The sequence below is a fragment of the Cyprinus carpio genome, chromosome B21, assembly GCF_018340385.1.
Source record: "Cyprinus carpio isolate SPL01 chromosome B21, ASM1834038v1, whole genome shotgun sequence".
Lineage (NCBI taxonomy): Eukaryota > Metazoa > Chordata > Actinopteri > Cypriniformes > Cyprinidae > Cyprinus > Cyprinus carpio.
The window spans coordinates 6,250,695-6,268,986 of record NC_056617.1 but is presented as its reverse complement, the minus strand read 5'-3'; the positions used below and the strand labels follow the sequence as shown (position 1 = coordinate 6,268,986).

At 37.2% G+C, this 18,292-nt stretch overlaps 1 protein-coding gene across 1 annotated transcript in view; it reads left to right on the top strand.

Annotated features, from left to right (window-relative positions):
• Window positions 1-18,292, top strand: part of LOC109045556 (potassium/sodium hyperpolarization-activated cyclic nucleotide-gated channel 1-like) — a 95,013-nt gene that overhangs the window by 29,812 nt on the left and 46,909 nt on the right. Inside the window, exon 3 of the mRNA XM_042748534.1 lies at window positions 17,810-17,971. Coding sequence (XP_042604468.1) covers window positions 17,810-17,971 — 162 coding nt within the window. The remainder of the gene's footprint in view (window positions 1-17,809; window positions 17,972-18,292) is intronic.

Here is an 18,292-nt window from a genome sequence, read left to right as displayed (position 1 = left end):
GTCCTCTTGCTCACAAAATAAAATAAAATAAAATAAAATAAAATGTGTTAAATATATTTATATATAATATAAAATATAAGAATATAAATATATGAATATATGCATGTAAATATTTTCAAAATATATACTGTATGTGTGTGTATTTATATACACATAATAAATATACACAGTACACACAGATATATTATGTAAGCAAAAGCTTTTATTTTGGATGCAATTAATCATTTGACAGCACAAATATATATATATATATATATATATATATATATATATATATATATATATATATATATGTATGTATGTATGTATGTATGTATGTATGAGGGCGAGAGAGAGAGAGAATAAGCTCTGTGAATTTGTACCATAATACCACATATGATAGACACATACTATATATAAAAAATATAAAGCTTACAATATGGGTGCTGTAAGGATTTTTTTTTTAACTTTTTGTCAGTGTTGTGCACCGTTTTGACTCCTTACCAAGATGGTAAGGAGAAGACAGAGGTGAATTAAAAGAGCTGCTCTGCATCTCGTTGAGGCCGCAGATTAAAAGAGCAGAGGAGTTGAGGTTATCACGCTTCTGAGACCAAAATAGACCCACTGCAGCCCAGACCGGCCCAGCCCAGCACAGACCGAGCTGCGACACACAGGGAGGATGTGCCACTTAGGGCACGTAAAGATGGAGAGATCAGCCAGCAAAAATCCTAACTCATTTCTGTTCCACAGCAGCACTCATTACAGACCACTACACCAGACTCAGCATGTGTTCTCAGCACAAACCACAGAAATATCAGAAAGAATCTAGACTTTTACATTTTAGAAAGCGAAAGTCACGGCCTTAATGTCCGTGTTGTGTTCTAAGTGGTTGCTAGGGCTTTTTGGGTGGTTAGTAGAGTGTTCTGGTTGCTAGGGCATTGCTACATAGACATAGCACATTACTATACAGTTGCTTGGGAGTTCAGGATGGTTGTTATGGTAGTGCTATATGGTTGCCAGGTTATTCTGGTTGGTTACATTGTTAGGTGGTTGCTAGAGCATTGCTATGCTGTTGCTGGGGTGATCCAAATGGTTGCTACATTTACATTTATGCATTTGGCAGACACTTTTATCCAAAGTGTCTTACAGTACATTCAGGCTATACATTTTTTAGCCATGTGTGTTCCCTGGGAATCGAACCCAAGACCTTTTGCGCTGCTAATGCAATGCTCTACCACTGAGCCACTGGAACAGGTTGCTAAGATGGGGGGGTTCAGGGTGGTTGCTAAGACACTGATATGCTGTTGCTAGGGAAGTCCAAATGGGTGCTAGGGTGTGCTAGGTGTACTTGCTAGGGCATTGCTATGCAGTTGCTAGGGTGTTCCGGGTGGTTGCTAGGGCATTGCTACATGGTTTCTAAAGCATTTTCAGGTTGTTCTAGGGCATTGCTATGCAGTTTCTAGGGAGTTCAAGATGGTTGTTAAAACATTGCTATATGGTTATTATGTTATACCTGTTGGTTACATTGTTAGGTGGTTGCTAGAGCATAGCTATGCTGTTGCTAGGGTGGTCCATGTGGTTGCTATGGTGTTCTTTTAACTAGGACATCACATTATTCTTTAAGTGTTCTGGATGGCTTTAGGGCATTACTATACAGTTCCTAATGAATTTATGGTGGTTGCTAAGGGTTTGCTATGCAGTTGCTATGACATTCTGGGTGCTTCATAGTTTCTTATGTGTTATTGGTGTTTCAAGTGCATTACTATGCAGTTGCTAAGGAGTTCAGAATGGTTGTTAGGATACTGTAATATAGCTGCTAGGTTTATACCAGTTGGTTTCATTGCTAGGTGGTTCCAGGGCATTGCTATGCAGTTGCTAGGGTGTTCTGGGTGGTTGCTAGGGCATTACTACGTAGTTTCTTAGGTGTTGTCATGTGGTTCCAAGCCATTGCTATGCAGTTGCTAGGGTGTTCCAGGTGATTGGTAAGGCAATGCTACATAGTTTTGTAGGTGTTTTCAGGTGGTTCCAGAGCATTGCAATGCAGTTGCTAGGGTGCTCTGGGTGGTTGCTACATGGTTTCTTAGGTGTTTTCATGGTGTTCCAGGACATTGCTATGCAGTTGCTAAGTATAAAAACCACTAATGACCATTTCCAAACAAGTTAGATACTATATATGTTGTAACATCCAGTTTTTATTCTAGTTATATAATATAAAAGAATAAACCTTACAGTAGATCTTTTTCCAAAGGCCATAAATCACCAACATCATGCTATGGCTTACAGGAAAACCCACTAATGGATAGAAGATTAAAGAATGATGTCTGTCCATGTGATTTACTCACATTAGAGTTGAAAAGATTTTATAGGATAAAGATATTTTCTCTGATTCCAAGTAACAAGCATCAGAATGTCACATCAGTGAGAAGACATGCTTGAAATGCTCGACAGATGGACAGACACGTGAGCGAACACGTTTGTTATTTGTTCCTCCATTCTTAACTGAATGTGAAAGCCAGATTATGGCGGAATGTGATGTTTACAAGTAGGATTTCTAAATATCCCATATCTTATCAAAGAAAATAAATCTCTCTGGCCACTTCCCCTCACACTCATCTGATACATTAGATTTCAGCAAGACGTCCTAGATTTCAGCGCACTGAATCGTGATGCGCTGACAACCCCTGAACTTTCACAGACCTTTTCTGTGTTTCTGGAGAAAGAAAATGCATTTATCAATTGGTGAAAGACGCTGCAGCAAGATGACTTTTGGATCAGCTGCCTTCTCTTTACAAAGCTTTTGAACTTCAGTAATCGAAGTGTCAGATGTTTTTGTGCTCTGAGGTAAAACATAGCCGACAGGGTTGAGTTGCCAAATCCTCTACACACACACATGCAGCAGCGACCCAGGGAATGTTTTTATTGATCGGTACCTTGGCTTGAATTAGTCGGTAAATAAGGGACTCATCAGAGAAAACTGCCTGTTAGGTCACAGAATCTGGATAGTTTTAAGATAATTCTACTAGGTCTGAGCTTAGTAAACTGTACAGTTTGCTTTTATTTCTTGTCTGTGTCTTCATGTAGTCTCCATAACTTGGAGTTGCATTCCTATGAAAGGGACAGTTCAGGCGAAAAATGGAAATTCTGCATCATTTACTCACCTTGATGTTGTTCCACAGTGTATGATTTCTCTTTTTCTGTGAAGCACCCAAAATTATATTACAATTATGTTATATTTACAAATGTAAAAGAGGGATTAAAAAACAGATACTATTATGGTTTCTGATAATTTTTGAATTAGGTTTTTATTTTAATATTTTCTACATACATTTTGTTCATAATTTTTTTTAATGTCTATATAGTTTTTCAGTTTTAATTTTAGTTATTTTAGTACATCAAGTTAAACTAAATAAAAATGAGAAATAAAATAAGTTTTTAGCAATTTTAAATTATGGCAAAGGCAATATAAATGAATAAAAGGAGGAAATTAGCATGTACAATATCTTATATCTGCCAATGTATAAACACTGGTGACAAGTGGAGGGAAACGGGTGTGGAATGAGAGAGAGAGAGAAAAAAAAGTACTGTTGTGCCTTTGGATGTCAGAATTGGAATGCAAATATTTTTTGTAGAAAACTGTCATCAAAGACACCATTTGAAACCTACACTGAACAAAATTATAAACGCAACACTTTTGTTTTTGCCCCCATTTTTCATGACCTGAACTCAAAGATCTAAGACTTTTTCTATGTACACAAAATGCCTATTTCTCTCAAATATTGTTCACAAAACTGTCTAAATCTGTGTTAGTGAGCACCTCTCCTTTGCCGAGATAATCCATCCACCTCACAGGTGTGGCATATCAAGATGCTGATTAGACAGCATGATTATTGCACAGGTGTGCCTTAGGCTTGCCACAATAAAAGGCCACTCTAACATGTGCAGTTTTATCACACAGCACAATGCCACAGATGTTGCAAGTTTTGAGGGAGCGTGCAATTGGCATGCTGACTGCAGGAATGTCCACCAGAGCTGTTGCCTGTGAATTGAATGTTCATTTCTCTACCAAAAGCCGTCTCAGAGAATTTGGCAGTACATCCAACCGGCCTCACAACCGCAGTCCACGTGTTACCACACCAGCCCAGGACCTCCACATCCAGCATCTTCACCTCCAAGATCGTCTGAGACCAGCCACCTGGACAGCTGCTGCAACAATCGGTTTGCATAACCAAAGAATTTCTGCACAAACTGTCAGAAACCCTCTCAGGGAAGCTCAACTGCATGTTCGTCATCTTCATCAGGATCTCGACCTTACTGAAGTTCGTCATCGTAACCGACTTGAGTGGGCAAATGCTCACATTCGATGGCGTCTGGCACTTCGGAGAGGTGTTCTCTTCACGAATGAATCCCGGTTTACACTGTACATGGCGGATGGCAGACAGCGTGTATGGTGTCGTGTGGGTGAACGGTTTGCTGATGTCAACGTTGTGGATCGAGTGGCCCATGGTGGCGGTGGGGTTATGGTATGGGCAGGCATATGTTATGGACAACGAACACAGGTGCATTTTATTGATGGTATTTTGAATGCACAGAGATACTGTGATGAGATCCTGAGGCCCATTGTTGGGCCATTCATCCACGACCATCACCTCATGTTGCTGCATGATAATGCATGGCCCCATGTTGCAAGGATCTGTACACAATTCCTGGAAGCTGAAAACATCCCAGTTCTTGCATGGCCAACATACTCACAAGGGGGATGTTTGGGATGCTCTGGATTGGCGTATATGACAGCGTGTTCCAGTTCCTGCCAATATCTAGCAACTTCGCACAGCCGTTGAAGAGGAGTGGACCAACATTCCACAGGCCACAATCAACAACCTGATCAACTCTATGCGAAGGAGATGTGTTGCACTGTGTGAGGCAAATGGTGGTCATACCAGATACTGACTGGTTTTCAGACCCCCCCCCCCCATACAGTAAAACTGCACATTTTAGAGTGGCCTTTTATTGTGGCCAGCCTAAGGCACACCCATGCAATAATCATGCTGTCTAATCAGCATCTTGATATGCCACACCTGTGAGGTGGATGGATTATCTCGGCAAAGGAGAAGTGCTCACTAACACAGATTTAGACAGATTTGTGAACTATATTTGAGAGAAATAGGCCTTTTGTGTAGATAGAAAAAGTCTTCCGCTCAAGAAAAATGGGGCAAAAACAAAAGTGTTGCGTTTATAATTTTGTTCAGTGTATATTTAAACCTATATTTTTATTTAAACCTAAAACATTTTGCATAACATTTCCCTATTCTATCTTATATTGTCACTTTTCTTCTCGCTAAAGTTTATATCTAGCAGTTTGGACTTTATAACTCAAAAATTGTGAGTTGGTCAAATCTGAGGGAAGAAAGACAGAAGTGTGGCATATAAACTCACGATTCTTGGAACTGCAAGAAAAAAAGTAAGAATTTTGAAATATAAACTCAAAATTATATATTTTATTCTTTTATTCCATGGCTTCCATAGACTGCTGCTTTAAAACTGACATTTACTGGCACCAGTTAAGCTCCGTCCACAAAAACGTCATTGCTGTTTGCACCGAAATAGGTTTATATACAATATATACTTTATACTTTTCTATACTTTCATCACCATTCTCCCTCCCTCCAATAAACCCATCATCTTTGCTATTTTTTTTTTCACACATATTTCACTGACAGCAGGCTACCCATTGGCCCTCCTCTCTCTTAGACTGTCAGGTCAGTGTGAGTAGGACGTGAAAGTGCTAAATGGCTCTGTAATGGGTTGAATCAGAAGGTTTAATGACAGCCGGTGAGGCTGCGCTCAAAGTTCTGGCCCATTCTCTGTCACCCCACGGGGGTCCGGTTCACAGGCCCTCACTGAGTGCAGAGAGGCTGATGTCATTTCCATGCAGCTGTTTGCCAGGGACACTGTAAAAAGCCCTCTTCCTCTGGAACAGTGAAAACCCCTCAAAGCAAACGCAGTGAGTCACATTTCCTCTTCTGTGCAAAGCCCTTCCACTTCATTTAGCTTGTTAGGGTGTTTAAAGATTCTTAAAGATGCATCTTAGCCTGAAATCGGTAAGCAAAACATGGCTGCATAATGCCGAACACATCAACATGATGTTATAACACTAATATCTTACTGTGAAGTACTGTATTTCGAGATTCCCCTTTGTTAATTAAAGATTAGCATTAATACAAATACATATGTTTAGTGTCAGCATATCAGAATGATTTCTGAAGGATCATGTGACACTGAAGACTGGAGTAATGATGCTGAAAATTCAGGTTTTCACAGGAATAAATTACATTTCAAAATACATTCAAATAGAATTTTTTTTTTTTTTAATTGTAATAATATTTCACAGTATTACTGTTTTACTTTATCTCAGATCAAGTAGATGCAGACTTGCAGAGCATTTAATGTTTCTTTAAAAACATTTAAAAAAATCATAATTCTTATTTACTTTTGACATGTAGTGTATATAAATAATATATACATGTATCGTAATAATATTGTTATATTATATGATGAATAAATCAAATTAATGGAATTTCAGTATTCGCTAAAAAAGTAAAGAAAAGAAAACAAGCCCCAAGACATTATGTTTTTGTAATGCAATGTAATATATATATATATCATTAAATAATAATAATAATAATAATAATAATAATAATAATTACCTGGCACTATTTTCTTTCTTTGTCATTGTAATGAATTCAGTCGTGCATTTTAGTACCAGCAAATTAGCAAATTAGTCCCTGTTAATACTTGAGGTTATGCACATTCACAAAGTCAAATTAGGCAGCGTTTACACTTGGCATAGTGACAGAAGCCATGTCAGCATGCAGTACTGGATTAGATACATATAAGAAATATTTAAACTGTGAACTATGCATGAATGCATTGTCTTTAACAGAGCTGTTATAATGATAAAGCTAATTCTGTTAGCATACTGTGAACCCCACTCAGGAACTGACTAATAAACTCTGTAATGAGGATTAGAGATTTGCATACTCAAATCTGATTGAGACAATTGGAATGTTTCTTTTTCTTTATCACCCACAAATCTCTTTCTATCTCTCCTTGTCTCGTGATATTTCTATTGCAAACCAGGATCACTGGGAAAAACATGCCTGTGGTGGCATTTATGCAAAATAATATTACCCCAGCACTCCGCATTGAAAATGTAATGCTGTACCAGGTGAACTACTGAGCAAGTTTACTACACCCGAAAAAAAAAACGAAGAAAAAAAAAACATACATATGGAGCTGCAGGAAAACATGAAAATGTGTTAGTTTAGAAATCATACTCTATGATAAAAGAATTTTGAGATCATAAAATAGTGTGAGGAACTGCATGAAAATAAGTCTTTATTCATTAATATACACTCCCTGAAATCATAATTTTGCCTGGGTTGTTATATCATGCTATACTGCGTGTATTTGTAGGCCTCAGTCAATATGCAAATAAAGAAAGAAAATCGAATTCCTACTTGAAACAGAAATACTATTTTAAAATCATAGTCGCTTGCCTGCCAGAACCTGGTTAGGCCCCAACAGAGTGGAACATTAGCAAAGCTAATGCTGTTTTGATCATAGTTATGATCACTGTGTACACACAGTCTCCTCCTTTCAACCACTGTTTCTTTTTTTTCAAAATTTTTTAGTTGATGAACAGCACCCAGGCGGCTGTCATGGTCTCTCATCCATCCAGAACTGTGAAACATTAGCAATGCTAATTGGCTAACAAGTATCTTCCGGTTAAACCTGTTTCATTTTCCCCTTTTCATGTCTTTTCTGGGTCCTAAAGAGCTATTAAACCCTTAGATGTTGTTTACACACAAGTATGTAAATGCTTAGCTGATGTACTGCAAGTGCATGTTTGTAGTAGCCTGCAGTACATACTCCACCTCAATTCTCAAACGGTGGAGATTCATATGTCTGTGCCATTAGGCTTAATGCTCAGGTAGCTACTGTAACTATAAACAAGGCAACATTATCTAACTTTAACTAGTTAGCTGACCATAGAACAAGAATGTTTATACTAATTGCCAGTATAGCGCCCCTTGTGGCAATGCTAATAATGCAATGCATACTTGCACTATATTATGACACATTTTAAAACAAAGTTGAAAATGATCATTGACCTTGTCAAAGTGCAGTTAAATTGTCTTTAAAGTTGATTAATTTTGTACTCTGGATATGGAATGTCTAGCTTTAACTAGTTTTCTCTGCAAGATTTTCTTCAAATTTTGCTCCACCATGACAGTATCTGAAAATATTCTCACTATAATGCCCCTTGTGGCAATGCTAATAATGCAATGCGTGCTTGCACTATATTATGTCACAAGACACAGTTGACATTTCCATGTGCTATCTTAAATGAAAATGATCACTGCCCTTGTCACAATGCATTCTGGGATTGCAGCCTCATAGACAAGGTTTCTGTATCTCAGTAAAACTTCACGTATTACAAAACATTAACATGACTAGTTAAATAGTCATTACAGTCCATTGTTATTTGCATTTGATGTTTAGAAAGTGTTAATTTTGTACTCAAGATTTGCATCTGTGTGAGTGTGATTCTTTATATATGTTACTACACGTACAGTCTGTGACGATATGTGTCTTTTAGTGGTGTGTGAGTGTACTAAGCATGCGTGCATGTGAGATAGTGCTGGAATGGTGATGGGTCAGGGCACTGTGAAACATCAGGCCTCACAGCCGTGGGCTAATTTTAGCCCTGGCGCACTGTACACCGCTATAGTATCTCTCACACGGGCAGATTAATAGAGTTACAGAAGCCTCTACTGTATCACTGCTGTTGCCCGAGCCATTCCCAGAGACAGCGGTGGGAGGAGAGAAAGAAAGAGTATGGAGATACAGAAGGAGGTCGAGAAGACGAATAGAGAGGAAAACAAGAGAAAGTATGAAGTTTGAGCAGCGTTTCCTGCAGAATTGCAGTTCATTGGGTTTGCATAGGAATAAATGAGAGATTGCTGCAGTCAGCAAGATTTTCAGTCAAATGTGCAACCCAGGCTCTTTGGGGAAACAGGATATTATGGTGCTTCTTGCACGTTTTGCGACACGTTCATAGTTCAGTTATCACGTTCAGTTTTATCCGAAACAAATGAACAATCTTACCATGTTTTATTACTTTGGTTATTGTACATATCGTGGTGGTTTGGAAATTGAATGTCTAGTTAGTAGTGTGAAAAAGTTAATGCCATATTACATTTGAAAGTAACATACTGTAGAACCTACACTAAACCTAACTAACAAAAGCAAATGTGAGATAAAAATGCATATACAGCTGGTTATGGGTTGTACAACGTCATGCAAATGTTTACAAATTATGCACTGTGGTTAAAATTGCTTTGAGATCATAAAGTATCGTGCAAGGAACCACATGAAAATAAATCTTTATTGATTGATAATCATTCCCATAATCATAATTTGCATGAAAAGGAATATAAGTTGCTGAGCTTTTACTCCCACTAGCGTTCATTTCAGCTAGAAACTTCAGTGAATTGTATGTATAGGAAAATTTTTGAAGTTACAGTAGCTGAAATTTAGGTTGAAGTACATTTTCCAATGATTCCTAGGGTGAAAATTCATTCATAAACTGATTGGATTTATTTATTTTTTTATCTGGACTAGAATAAACTGTGACCTTGCAAAGCCATTTTATATGCTTTTCCTTTATACAAACTGTTAAATTACACAGTAACATGATTAAACATGGCACTAACTGCAGTTCAAAACCCAGGAAAACACTTATCACAGTTCTTGAATCAGAAAAAAGCATGATCTGAAAGCAATTACAAATAAAAGCATCAGTATAAGTGAACACAAATGTTCCTAACACATTCACTATGTACTGTAAATTAAATGACATTACATTATTAACATTCATTTACCATGACGCAAATGTAGATGTTCCTGCTGCGGTTCTAGTTTAATCCACAGCACAAGCCTTTCAAAACTATGTGTTAGCTACTATTATAAGTAACACAACATCAGTGTTTTACCATATTTTAAATTTTTTTAAAGATTTATTTTTGCCATTTTTATTTTCATAGGATAGTATAGCAGTGACAGGAAGCAAAGTAGGAGAGAGAGAGGGGGCGGGATCGAGAAAGGTCCACAAGCCGGACTCGAACTCGGGATGGTCAGGGTGCGACAGTACTATATGTTGGTGCACTGCCCACAAGGCTATTGGCGCCGACGTTTGGATAATTTCTTTAAGTATGAGTGCATCTGTCCTTAGTTCCCTATGGAAAAATTTACAGTTTTTTATGATAGTTACTGTACATACAGTATGTAAATAAGCAAAAGAAAGGAAGAAAATAAAAGACAAATAATATATATCTGTATAAACATGCATTAGTTTGTATTCCTCTGAGAGACCTGGGTCTTGGGATGCACTGCTCTCATAAGCCTGATCATACTTCCCATGAGGCACTAGGGCACAATGGAACACAACTTACAAACCCACTGGGGTTTATACATCCGGAAGAGACAACACCATCACGGAGGGATGCTACTGATACACAATCAAATCAGCAACTAGAGGAATCTTCCTCCAAACATTACTGAGAGGAGAACAGAAAGATTAACAAACTAGTTTGAGAAGGAGACCGAGTTGGAAAATAATTGATAGTATGTGAGAGTAGAGTGCCTGAGGCTTGCTCTGGAATTCACCGAACTCTCCGCTTGACTTAGCTGCCCATGTTTTTATAGCCTACTTATTAGCATTGTAAATTATTTTCCTTTGTTATGTCTATTACTCCTACTCAGTTTAGCTTGTTCATCTGCTGCTCTACAGTTTCTCACCAAGCTTTTTATTTTATTTTATTTTTTGTTTGAAAGAAACATTGATCACATTTTACATTTACAGTTATATGAGTAAATACTAAGAAATAGCTAGAAAAACTAGAATAAGGAAACTAAATAAGGCATTTTCAAACTGGGGTTTCAACCCCTGGTCTAAACAACTCATGATACGTCTGTATTCTTTCTTTTACTTTTTGTAAGGCAAGAATCACTATTACTGTTGCTCATACTTAGGTTTAGGGATTTGAACACCCTCAAATGAATACCTCAAACCATGCAACATGTCAAGGAGACAAAACTAATACCTTGCAGATGTATGATTTTCCCCTAGTGGACAATAAAGCAGAATGCCTTGGGCTGGCTCATCTATTCGATCTGTGTCCGTGGCAGTACCTGGTAGGGGTTACCTAAAGCTGGTGGTCTGATCTTTTAAGTGATGTGTGCCCTTCCACCAGTAACCTTGAGCATCAATTGAGTGCTGTTGGTTAGCATTCCCATAGTGCTTCACCTCTACACCTTGCCATTGTATGTTAGAGTTGAAAGACCTGAAGGAAAACATGTAACACATTATTTGTAAACTCCAAAATAATGTCCTCAAGCTATTATTTGATTATTCTGTATAGTGAAATTGCTACAGTAATACAATTTAGCTAACTCTTTTATCCAATGTGACTTACAGGAAAACAATCACGGAAATGGTCCCATTGCAGCAACCTTGGGTTAATTGCTTTGTTCAAGGGTAGAATGGGGTTTGGGATCTTAGTAACTCTCCAATGGTGAATCACCTCCAACCACTGTATAACGGAAACTTGGACTTTTTGCCTAGAAATATGTATGTGAACACAGACACTTCTATCTCCCAAGCTGGAAATTGCTTTCCAAAATGTGCCAGAAAATTCTTAAGCAAACAAGTATGGATTGCATTGCCACTGCTACAGACATTAGCATAAACAACTTACTTCTACAACTTACTTCTACAGCTCTAATTTTCTATGTCAGGTAAGATAATGACATGATGGAGCAATAGTTTGATAATCTTGCAGAGAAAGTTAAAGTTAGCTACCGTACATTGTCAACATGTTTATAGCTAGCTATCTGAATATCAACACTTTTGCTTCTCTATCTTGCAACTCTATCTCACCCTTCAGTATTGAGTCTTGTTACCACTATAGTAATGCAAGAGTTGTTTAACAAGACACTTGCTATGCATTGGCTAAACATTAGTGTCTGTTTTGCATACTTGTGTAAGGCATGTTTAGCCAAAGAAACCTTGCGTCTGGGACTGTTTGTGGATATTGACTTCAGATTGGATTGATTCATTGGCATTGAGGGTCTTTCACATGTCAGCACTTTCTGATATTGTGCATCAGTCCCATGAGGTGTATATGCAAGTCTAGGAAAACCAATCTAGATAAATTGCTAGTCATGTGTATGTAAGATACAGCCATTTCCTCAGGCCAATTTGAAGGTTAATGCATTTTGATAATATTGTTGAACTCAGTGACTGTTACAGCTTCAAATCAGGAGGTGCCGCAGGATTTGTTCAGCAGCCATTTTTTTTCACAAAAACTTAAAGGTGAAGTGTGTTATTTCTGTGTCAAACTGGAATCATAAAAATAAGGTTTTTAAACAGGTTTCCAAAAAAAAAAAATCCACCTGCCATTGGTAAATAAAGAGATAGCCACACCCCAAACTCATGCCATTGGCTGAGACACTGTTGCTGGTCAGAACTGCATAAACAAAGCAATGTTTTGAAACAACACAAAGCTAAAATGTTTACACTTTTAGAGTAATCAACCCATAAATGGGATGGGGAAAAATACTACACACTTCACTTTGGAGCTACATTCACAACACATTTAACTTCCATAATGTGAAGTATTTCAGAGTAAAACAACAAGGGCTGCATCCAAAAACATAGGAAACTGATTTCGGACAGGCTTCTGAGGCAGCATAACAGTTAAATGATATACAACAAAATAGAACGAGTTTTGGTGATAACTAAATGAATATTTAATTACTATCATATTAATTTCTCGCTAGAAATAACATCAAAAGTGCATAAATTTAGTTAGAAATATACATTTACACACAAACTGACCACCAAACACAACTTTCAGATGCCATCTTTATTTTTGTTATTTAGCTCAACCATCATGGAATGGAATGCATAGGATTGTGGGATATTAAAGGCAGCGAAGGATACATCTATGCTGCCTTCAAAAATCAATCAAGTGACGGTATCTCGTGAGACAGGAAGTGAATCTAACTTTGGATTCAGACACACCTTGATGCCTTTCTACTGTACCTTGGAATGCGTCCTCCGAAGGCAGCATTTTTCAGTTTTTGGATGCAGCCAAGAAATGATGTAGAGCAGGATTTTTCCCATCCACATGACCTTGCTTACTAGAAAAGAAACAAGAAAGAGACAAGAAACAAGAAAGTTACATTTTGATTAAACTATTCACAAGTAAGGGACATTTATGAAACTAAATACGGTCTTTTTTATACATAGATTTAAGACATCTGTTCTTTTCATAGCAAAATGCATCTGTGATGAAAGAAATTCAACAGCCTCTGTACTTCATAAAGAAATACTTTTGTATTCCGTTACAAGTGTCAAACTCTGAGAGAAATTTGCAGAGACAGTTTTGGCAGCCTGTTCTGTTAGCTCACAATGACGCCTCGGCTTCTTTGCAGTAACTCAAAAATAGTGTGAGACTACAAAAGGTCACCACATCTCACTGTGGGTTTTGTGGAGCATAAAATGAACTTAACCCATCACCGCAGCATTCAGGCCCATACCATAAGCAGCCATTAAAACACCATCAAATTCACACCTTAGTAATTCCAGCCGTATGTGGAGTGCAAGAGCAATCCCATCGACTTAAAAATAGATAACAATTACCTTCAGCTTTAAATCCTGCCTTAATTTGGCAGGGGGAATATCCACTGCAATTCAGGGTTTATCATGCAAAACCAGTGACCACTGGAGCTGGGAAAAACATTAGTAGAGATCTTTTTTGGGGGTAAAGTATTGAGTTTCTCCGGCCAGGGCTGTATAATGAAATAACTGGCCCAGATAGAAAATAAACTGAGTGATGTGTGGAGTTAATGGGCTTTTCATGCAAATGAGGGATGGCTGAATTAGTGAGGGTGCCCATGGAGGCATTCAGGAGAGAACAACGGCTTTGTTCAGAGTCAGTGCCGTTGAAACCTTTTATCCCATGCAGTTCGCTAACGATGGACGAGCGCGCTGTGCTATTACATGAACTTGTCTGATTAACCAACGGGATCTGTCTCTTTATTCATGTTGGATGAAACGGACCAATTCAAATTATCAAGCTGTAGGAGTTGATGTTAAAAGTGTTTGGAGTTTCATCCATAATTGTAATGTCAAAATATGTCATAGTAGCAATATATATATATATATATAACATCAATATATTTTGATGTTTGCATCACATAACCAGCTCTATATGTATAGATTTCTGGTGTAGTAAAAGTGCTCTGTAGCTCACCTGGTAGCTGATCATAACACATGTGATGCAAAGCACTCGTAAAACAAGTTCTGATAAAGACTTATAGAAACAAGCTAAAATGGCATGGTTGGTTAAGCAATTGATTTTTTTTTTCTTAATCTCATGTGTGCTTTTATTAACACTAAGTTTTAAGGTTTAGGGTAGTTGGTATGTTATTTTCAAATAGAATAAAGCATAAAAAATTAATTTCTGAACTGCTGCGATACGTACTGTACGTACAACAACCAAAGAAATACAGTGTTTCCAGATTCACATTCAAATTTCACATAATTTTGCAAAAATGTCACCACATGCATGTTTTTCTAATGAGCCAGGGTTGATCAAAATCATTACTTAGTACTTGTTTAATATACATCTCTGGTCTTTTGTGTTCATCAGTGCATGCTATTCCAAATAGGAAAAAAAAACTGTTTACCTTTACTAAAGACAAATTCCTCTTATTTTCCAACTTTTTACAATTCATTCAGTTCCCAATGGATAAAATCAAGTCCTGCCATGCATTTTTACACCTTGAAAATCTTGTTTCACCAAGCAGTGTGTGTCACATTATGGGAGTAAAATGCAATTATATTGTTGTAAATAGTCTGAGAAGTTGTGTAAGTCTAAATGTAAAAAGTGACACTGTGAGTTATATAACAACCACAGTCTCTTTCGGTTGACTACACCAAATAAACAGCAAGACAAAACAAGAATAAACGTGTATCTCTTTCGCGTACACACACACACACACACACACACACACACACACACACACACACACACACACACACACACACACACACACTTCCTCTAACCCCTTATCCATTTCTCTGCATTATTTCACTCCATTTAAAATCGCCACCCGCTTCTGTCTTGCCAAGCCTGAATTGATTTTTTTAGCAATTCAAAGCCTTTCACCCCTCTGAGTCTCTGTTGTGCCAGCGCACAATGTAGTTTGCATATGACCAATCATTTTTGTGTTTACATGTAATCTCATCTCATTTCAGGCCTTGTCCCCTGTTTTGTATCTCCCTCTCTCCTCTCCTTTCCTCGGTTCTTGGCTGTATTGCTCTTGTGAAACAAACCAAATCTATCTTGGTTGAAAACACATGCAAATATCCCAGGCGTTCACTAAGACAGACAAGGACTCTTGCAATTGTGTGTAAGAGCATCTAATGTTACACGTAAGAGACTGTGGGCGGCATTCTCAATGAAACCTCTAAAACAGTGTTCTCAACGGGTGGGTCGTGACCAAAACAAGTAGCAGGTCTGCTCTGACAATGCTTAATGCAAATTATGAAAAGCAACTTACCATAAAATTGTGGATACCTAGGATAGCACAATAAGTTTGCTTTTAAAAGGAAGAAGAATCTCTTTTTATCTCAAAGGTTATAAAGGTTTCAAAAGAACCTTTTAGTGAAAAGTTCTTTAAAGAACCATTATTTTAATTTAAGGAAATTTGAATAAACTAAAGAACCCTTTTCCACTATTGAGAACCTTTTGGGTAATGTAAGATTACATGTATGTTTATAGTTCTTCATGGAATGATCAATGCTAATAAAGAACCTTTATATTCAAGAGTGAATTCCACAGAACAACAATTTTTGTGTTCCCCAAACAACCTTTCAGTGAGCAGTTCTTAAAAGAACCTTTTTACACCATGAAGGACCTTTTGCAGAAATGAAAGGATTCCATGGATGTTGAAGGTTCTTTTTGGAGCCACCGAAACCAAAGACCTGTATTTTCGTGCAAAATCATCTGTCACTTGGTAATATGATACATTTGTAATATTTGGCCAAATCTGTAAATCACACTTTGGATCGTATGTATTGTCAAGTTTCCCATTTAGCCTATGTCAAATTAATTATTTTGCTTATAGAGCCATTGCAGTTGATGGTTAAAAAGGCCTGAGCTGGTTTTGGTTTGGTCTAGTTTAAAAGATTTGCCTTCTAGGCAGGAAAAACATCTCAAGATTGTTTGTAAAGACATTTTAGTGACTTTTATATGATGTGGTATCATGGTGAGTTTCCACTCAATGTCTAATGTGAATTCTGGACCCTCAAGCAAAGCCAGTTGAGAACCGCTGCAAATTGTAGAACAGCCCTTTTCATTGCAGTTTTATTGATGCAGAGCTATTAAGTATCAGACCTTTTAGTAGGCGGAGATGAGATGGATAACACATCTCTTCTCATGTTGACTGTTGTCTTTGGGGTCGAGCATAATTGTTTTGAATCCTCCAGGGCAGTGACTCGTCATTCTGTGAGACGCAACGCTCCCGTGATGTTCGCTTTCTTCTCACTGCATTATTAGCAATATCAATCTACGAAGAGGTGAAAAGGCATGACATTCTCAGCTCTGTTTACATAGCGGTTCTGATACAACACAACACTGCTTATTAAGAACAAGGGAGATTAGAACAGGAAACAGACTACAAGGCATATCTAGTAGCTTTTCAGTCTTATAGACAGTTGTTATAGACAGAATGAAATCAAAATGTAGCCAATTTACTTTCTTAATAAATGTCACTGATTTTATTGTGCATGATTCATCAGTGCATGTTATACATATAAAAAAATCTATTTTTTTTTTTTTTTTTTTTTTTTTTTTTTTTCATGTAATTACTTTCTTTGAACTCTTAAATGACTTTCCTGTTGAATAAATCACCTGGGCATGTGGGATGGGAAATACAATAGCAAAACATACATATATGCAGTACAATATAATTTAGTTTATATTTGGTAAGATTTTTTATATTTTAGAAATAAGTCTCTTATGCTTGCCAAGGCTGCATTTATTTGATCAGAAATGCAGTTAAAATAGTAATATTGTGAGATATTATTACAATTTTAATATATTTTGAAATGTAATTTAATCGTGATTGCAAAGCTGAATTTTCAGTAGCCATTACTCCACTCTTCATCACAACAAAAAATACTTTCTTAAAAAAGATATATCACACAAAAAAAAAAAAAAATTCATTAAATAAACTACTCCACTTAACGTTGTTCCAAACCTGTAAGACCTTCATTCATCTTCGGAACATAAATGAAGATATTTTTGATGAAATCCCAGAGCTTCTACGACATTCAAGGCCTAGAAAGGTAGTAAGGACATCGCTAAAATAGTCCATGTGACACGGTTGAACATGAACTAATTTAACAATGTCCTTGCTACCTTTCTGGGCCTTGAACATGTCAGTTGCGTTGCTGTCTATGCAGGGTAAGAAAGCTCTTGGATTTCATCAAAAACATTTTACTCTGTGTTCCAAAGATGAACGAAGGTCTTATGGGTTTGGAACAACATGAGGGTGAGTAATTCATGACAGAATTTTCATTTTTGGGTGAACTTTAATATGCAAGATAATGATTTTGTTATTCAACAAAACGCCATCCTGTGCCAGTTTCTTTAATATAACCACTGATCTTTTTCTCCTTGTGTTCCTCCTTCAGATTTTTCATATGACGTATGACCTGGCGAGTGCAGTGGTAAGAATCTTTAATCTGATTGGCATGATGTTGTTGCTGTGTCACTGGGATGGATGCCTGCAGTTTCTGGTGCCTCTCCTGCAAGACTTCCCTCCTGATTGCTGGGTGTCGCTAAACGGTATGGTTGTAAGTATTCAAAACTTTTCATTACTCTTTCAGAACCATTTTTTGGTTTTATTTTGAACTACACATTGGATCAGGTCAAAATGATCATTTGATCAGTGGACAAGAAAATGATTTAGTGAAAATGTTCACTAAATGTTTAACTGTTCTTCATTAAGAGACTTAATAATGAGAGTAAATATATATGCCACGTTCACATATGTCGGAATTACCGTAATTACAAGATGACAACTCAGATCCTGAAACGTTCACTTCACGGGATTTAGAAATTATTCGTTTCTATGGCAACTTTTACAGACCCAAGAGTGGCTTTGTTGGTTATGA